This window comes from Penaeus japonicus, unplaced genomic scaffold (assembly GCF_977035675.1).
Source record: "Penaeus japonicus unplaced genomic scaffold, GWHDUDI00000001_assembly GWHDUDI00000031, whole genome shotgun sequence".
Taxonomy (NCBI): Eukaryota; Metazoa; Arthropoda; class Malacostraca; order Decapoda; family Penaeidae; genus Penaeus; species Penaeus japonicus.
Window position 1 is genome coordinate 27,399,596 of NW_028234433.1, and position 7,500 is coordinate 27,407,095.

General features: G+C 28.4%; 2 protein-coding genes across 8 annotated transcripts in view; one reads left to right on the forward strand and one right to left on the reverse strand.

Moving 5' to 3' along the window:
* Nucleotides 1-4,811, forward strand: part of RfC3 (replication factor C subunit RfC3) — a 19,436-nt gene extending 14,625 nt beyond the window's left edge. The window contains exon 6 of the mRNA XM_086556084.1: nt 4,551-4,811. Coding sequence (XP_086412210.1) covers nt 4,551-4,708 — 158 coding nt within the window. The 3' untranslated portion in view covers nt 4,709-4,811. The remainder of the gene's footprint in view (nt 1-4,550) is intronic.
* The window catches only part of Dtd (D-aminoacyl-tRNA deacylase), a 34,562-nt gene continuing 31,868 nt past the window's right edge, over nt 4,807-7,500 (reverse strand). For 4 of the 7 annotated variants that reach the window (XM_086556079.1, XM_043033461.2, XM_086556080.1 and 1 more), the window contains 4 exons: nt 7,308-7,398; nt 6,878-6,980; nt 5,745-5,877; nt 4,807-4,994 (listed from right to left, as the gene is read on the reverse strand). In XM_086556079.1, coding sequence (XP_086412205.1) covers nt 4,867-4,994; nt 5,745-5,877; nt 6,878-6,980; nt 7,308-7,398 — 455 coding nt within the window. In that variant the 3' untranslated portion in view covers nt 4,807-4,866. Of the gene's footprint in view, nt 4,995-5,744; nt 5,878-6,877; nt 6,981-7,116; nt 7,173-7,303; nt 7,399-7,500 lie in introns of those variants that run through there. The other 3 variants (XM_086556081.1, XM_086556082.1, XM_086556083.1) reach the window with 3 other exon arrangements.

The window sequence follows — 7,500 nt, forward strand, 5'->3', positions numbered from 1 at the left end:
AGATCAAGGCCCTTACTGACGCTGACTGCAGCACAAGGACCATTAGACGGCATCTGCGACAGAAGGGCTTCAAAAACAAAAAACGCCTTCAAAGGCCACGTCTCCTCCCACGTCACAAAACTGCGCGTTTGGAATTTGCGAGGGAGCACCAAACATGGGACGTCGAAAGGTGGAAGAAGGTTTTGTTCTCCGACGAGAAAAAGTTTAACCTGGACGGTCCTGATGGTTTCCAACGTTACTGGCACGACAAAGAGATCCCACCGGAGACGTTGGAAACCATCAGGACCGTCCAGGTTAAACTTTTTCTCGTCGGAGAATAAAACCTTCCACCTTTCGACGTCCCATGTTTGGTGCTCCCTCGCAAATTCCAAACGTGCAGTTTTGTGACGTGGGAGGAGACGTGGCCTTTGAAGGCGTTTTTTGTTTTTGAAGCCCTTCTGTCGCAGATGCCGTCTAATGGTCCTTGTGCTGCAGTCAGCGTCAGTAAGGGCCTTGATCTGGCTCGACGATCGTCCCGTGTCTTCACGGGCGGTACGTCGGATCCTCCGGCTCAGCACAGGTGAAATTTTTCGGGGTCGACCACTTGACCTTTTCTTCCCATAACCCTCAGGGTCTTTTAGGAAATTTAAAACGACTGTTTTGGAGCGTCCGACCTCAGCAGCGATGGCACGTTGCGAAAGCCCTTGCTTGCGTAACTCGATGATCCGTCCACGTTCAAAGTCAGTCAGCTTTGTTGCCTTTGCCATCGGGAAGTGCTGACAGCGTGAGTGCCTAAAAGAAACTGAAATGAATTGTCGATCCTGTCACAGATTTCGACTTTGTTCTGTCTTGGTCTTAAACTTTTGTCCGGTTGCTGAATGGTGTACTCGTGTTTCTAACCAGTATTTCAGAAACATGCTTCGAATCTGGTTTTATTTCCTACTCTTTCCTTTCCTCCCTTACAATTCGCAGCTCCACTTCCAACGTGATTACAAACCACCAGGCCTTAATGCAAATATTTGCAATATTTCACCTGGTCTTTAAGATTTTGGCCAGCACTGTATTTGTTATATATAGGTATATATATATATATATGTATATGTATATATATGTTTATGTTAATTTAAGTATATGTATATATTTGTATAGGTAGATAATATATATGATATATTTGTTGGATATATATATGTATATATATATGTATATTTAGTTTGTTTATATTATGTATTATATATAATGTTTATATATATGTATAGATGATTTATATAATATGTTTTTATTTATGTATTTCTATATGGTATAGATAGGTATATAGATATATATATTTATATAGTATATTTATATATTTTTATTGGTATATATAGAGTTGGAGTTATATATATTTTATATTTAAGATATGTTATATAGATATGTATATATATATGTATATTATAGATGTATATATATATGTTATTCTATTATGTATATATTATTCTTGTATTTTTATATATGTAATATATATATATTATTTTATATATATATATATATATATATATTTATATATATATTTATACATTTATTATACATTTATACATTATATATATACTTATATACATATTCTTATACATATTACATATATATATAATTTATATAGATTCATATATTATATATATATACATTTATATATAGATATTTACTATATTATATTTATAGATAATTTATATATATATATACATTGTATAATATATATAATTTATATATATATCATACATATTATATATTATATACATATATTTTATTATTATACATTTTATATATATATATATACTTATTTTATTTATACATTTATTGTGTGTTATATTATATATATATATATAACATATTTAAATATATATATACATATTTATGATAAATTAATATATAATTATATACATACATATTTATATATATACTTACATATATATATATTTACATACATAGTGATATATATACATACTTATATTTTATATACATACATATATATATATAAGCACATATATATATTATTTACTTATATATATATATAGAATATATATATATATATATACATATTATATATATATACATTCATATTTTATATTATACATTATATTTATATACATATAGATATTAGATATATCATATATATATATATATATACCTTTTTTTATATATATATACATTTATATATATATAATTTATATATATATTATACATTATAGATTATATATATATATAATATATATATATATACATATATATATATACATTACAATTATATATATCATATACATATATATATATACATTTGACATTATATATATACATTTAATATTATGATACATATACATTATAATATATAATATAACACTATATCTATATACATATACATATATATATATAATTATAATTATATATTATATACATATACATATCTATATATACATATACATATATAATATAATATACATATATTATACTTAACTCATAATAATATATATATATACATATACATATATATATATACATATAAATTATATATACTACTATACATATATATATATACTATAATATTTTTGTATATATATACATATACTTATTATATATATTCATATATTATTATATTCATATACATCTAAAATATAATTATAAATATATATATTTAATATACATATAGATATATAATATATTATATACTATAATATACATATTATTTATACATATACATCATATATCTTATTTCATATACATATATATTATATATACAAATACATATATATTTATATACAATTACATATATAATATATATAACATATACATATTATATATATAATAAACTATATATTATATACATATCATATATATTTATTTTTTTCTCTATTTATACATATACATAATATATATACTATATTCATATAATATAATATAATAAGAACTAATATATACATATATTTATATATAACATATAGATATATACATATTATATTTATATAAATACAAATATATATATGTTCATAATTATATATATATCATACATATAATACTATAATATCATAATATATATTATATACATACATAATTATATATTTTATATATATATATATACATATATTATTATTACATTATATTATATATATTTTCATACATATATATATATTTATACATTATATATTATATATACTATACATATATATATAAATATATATACACATTATCTATGATATATATACATATACATATATATATATTATATCATACATATATATAAATATCTTACATATTCATATATATAATATATACATATAATATATATATATATATACATATACATATATATATATATATATAAATTATATATATAACATATAAATATAATATATATATATATGCTATATGTACATGGAGATATATATTGATATATATTGCTATATGTATATTTAATAACATAATATATATATCTATTATATGTATATGTTTATATACATATACATATATATTATATAATAGTATGTAATATGTTACTGTATGATATATATTTATATATATATATGTATGTATGTGTATATATATATATAACTTTGGTAACATGATTTGTGACTTGAATTTCTAATTCATTACTTATAGTGGGTCATTGTGGTGTAATGTTTAGGAGCTGGGATTCTCAACCCTGAAATCCCTAGAATTTATACTTACAGATATATCATATATATGTGTATGTATGATGTATATGTGTATATATATGTACACATGTGTATGTATGTATATATATATATATACATATGTAAACATATATATGTATGAATGTATATATATATACATATGTAAACATATATATGTATGAATGTATATAATATAATTTATAACATGTATATTATTACACATACAAACCATAAATACATATGTAACTATCGTTTGTATAGATACATATATATATATATCTATGTATATATATACATATGTGTATATATATGTACACATATGTATGTATATATATTTATACATATGTACACATATGTATGTATGTATATTTATACATATGTATATATATGTATATATACATATATATACATATATATACATACTTGAATACATATATATATATATACATATTTATATATACATACATGTGTACATATGTATATATATACATATACATATACACATGTACACATATATGTTTGCATATATATGTACACATACATATATATAAATATGTATATGTATGTGTATATATATATTTTGTAACATTTCTAGAGGAAAGGAACAACCAAAGTGGTCCATCTCTTGCAAGCATCTAAAGCTCAATCAGTAGGGGAAATGTACCTTAATTTCACTATGCATGATTCATTTGGGAGGAAATGAAATTTATGTGACCAAAGAAACAGTGTCAATATATTTTGCATGGAAATACTGCTTCTATGAATGCTCTATGAAGGGTCAATTCATGTTGTATGTTTTATGGACAGATTATTTCCTTTACTGGAGTATTGCTTCCTTTAGCACTATCTTATTCATAGGAAAATTTGAAATCTGTGTGGCAGCAAGTTTGATAATGTTCTTCATTTATATTTCAGTTGATTTTCCAGTCGAAGTTAGAATTCATCTTGTGGAACGATTATCAGACATTGAAGTGCGGTTGTGTTCCGGGGCCTCAGAAAAAATCCAGTTGTCGGCAGTTCTTGCTGCCTTCGCCCAGGCAAAACACATGGTAGCAACTCAGGCAGCTGCTTAGGTATAATTGTCTACATTTAACATCAATGTAATTTTTGTAAAGGTCTTTTTAAGTTTGTATCCTCTCCTGAGAAAAGAATTTCCAATAAAAAATCAGTCTATAAGATATTATTTTATTCCATATATAAATATTCACATAAAATATACAACTGGTAGTCATCAATCTTGACTATCTCCACTATTTTCAATAACCTTTTCAATAACCTTCTTAGAAGGTGAATCAATGTTAATCGTGACAGGCCCGTCATTCTGAATATCCACCTGCATCATAGCACCAAATTTGCCATCTGAAAAACAGAAGATTGACAGTCAAGACTCTTTCCAGTACAGGACTTCTAGCAAAATGAAAAAAAAATTGAATTGGCATATTCTAACTGAACTTCATATTAACCCATTGTGTACGGGTGTCAATGCATACATGACAACATCGGGATCTGTTAATAGCTGAAGTGCACACACAGTCATGAAGTATTATGACTGTAACAATGCTAGCTTCAGAGCTAAAGGGTTCTAAAGGGTTCCAAAGGCAGCCTAAACCCGGATTGTGTGATGGTTTTATGGAAAAATATTGTTTTGGCTAGTCTGCCCTACCCATATGGCATAAAAAACACTTTCCCTATCCCTGTAATTTTTAGCTGCTGCTGGCAGCGTCACACACTACCCATCCTGACTGCCAATTAGGTCATTGGGCCTGCTGTCTGCAATGGGTTAACCCATTGAGGACGGGGGATAGATTTGCTTGCTCAGTCTCCAGGATAGGTTTTATTCCAGAGCGAGGCAGCTTCATGCAACATACCTTGACTTTTCCCAATCTCTCTCACTCCTTCCAAAATCCCCAAACGTCATATATGTCACGACACTCATCATCAGGCCAAAGCTCCTGCATCATGTATGTCAGGACACTCATCAGCAATAGGTTAATGTAATTGTAACTGGTTTATTTAAGCTACCTGTCTAAATTTCAACATATAAAGGGTGTACTATCTGTAATCTTAATCTAAAAGTGTATATATATAAAAAATACATGTACATTATACCTTTTATCATATCCTCTTTGTACTGCTTCTTCAACTGACCAAGAAACTCTTCGTAGAACTGCTGGGCTGCTTCGCCTCCCATTGCATGTCGATAGTCTGGTTTGTTTCCTTTTAATTCACAGTACAGTGTAAACTAGAAGAAACAATTCTAGTTTTCAATATTAAAAGTCATACAATGAGGGGGAAATATTTCAGCCTGAACAGACATTTTTACATCTTTACATAAAAGTAAAATGCAAACTGAAAAAAATGATGAATATTTTAATTTTAGTAACAACTCTGCTTGGGTGACATTATTCCCATTGGAGCCAGTTGACGTGATGACACGTATTGTGGTTTTTGCATCAGACGCCCGGGCTGAGCTATGAGGGCAAGCCCAGGCTCGCGGCTTGTGTGTCCGAGAATCTCGAGGCGTTAGGCTTATGCATTCGAGAACCCCGGTATTGCGACTGTGCAAAGCCGGAACAGCCATGGCGTGAATGGGTTATATGAGGCTGAGTTACTTCTCTTTACTCCATGTTGTATATCAATATTTACAACTGTTTACAAGTATATATACTATTTACAAACTATCATCTTTTAGAATGCTTTTACTAAATGGAACACAATTTCTTTTTGGCTAAAATATTACCACAGTGGTATTGAAGATATAAAGTAACCCAGGGTGGTAGGGTTGATCCATTCACGACAGATGGCACATATCATATCATTGGAATATTTCTGACACAACAGAAATGTCTTATCATGTCATCAGTTTTTGCTGTATATACAACCTATACATCTTTTTTTTTTTAACTCTTGTAGGGTAAAAATTGCTCTGAGAGGTTTGTGCCTCAAGAAATCTCTTCGCAGGAAGCTGCAGAAGCTTGCTATATAAAATATATGCCCCGTCGTGAGTCGCTTAACCCACTCAAGACGGGGGCATTCCAGCCTTGCATGTTACAATGCTGGGGCTCTCGAACGCTTAGGCCTAAATCAATTAAATGACTGGCACCATTTGGTGCCACCTGGCAAATGGGCCCTTGAATGAGCGGTACTGTAGTGTACCACCCGTCCAGAGAGGGTTAAACTACTTTAATACCTGCTCTGATTTTATTTATGAGTTTAAACAAGTAGACTTTTGTTCATTTTACCTGAGAAACGCAGAGAATCTCCAGCCCAGCATCTTTCACACCTAAATGCCATCGTTTCCCACTGCCATCTTCAAATAATCTGGTATTCAGTATTTTGCGGACCCTGTGGGAAAGGTATCCTCTGTTCTCTCAGTGTGAAACAAAACAAGAGTTTCAAAGCCATTTTAATTCAAAGATTTTGTTGCTTTTAGCTTATTTAAAACTAATCCAGTTGGACAGAACTCCACTGAAGTACATACCCATGTCAAAAAATAACAATAAAAAAAGAAATATTTTCAAAGAATATGGATCCCAACATCCTCCAGTTTTGCCATTTATCTGGAAAATGAGGACCTCCTAATCAGACCATCTTTCTGAGATTTAAACAACATAAAAAACAGAGTTTGTTACACATAGGATGAGTAAAGGTGGCTTATAATAATATACTTACATATAATCTATATCTGCTGAGGTGTCATTCTTGTGAATTCCAACTAGTACACACAATCCACGACCAATGGAGCTGATCATTTCATCTCCCACTGTCAAGACATGGCCAAATAATATATTCAAATTGTACAGTTAGGAAAAATGTCATTTTTTAACAATTATTCTGATACACCCTAAACTGATTATGTGTATAT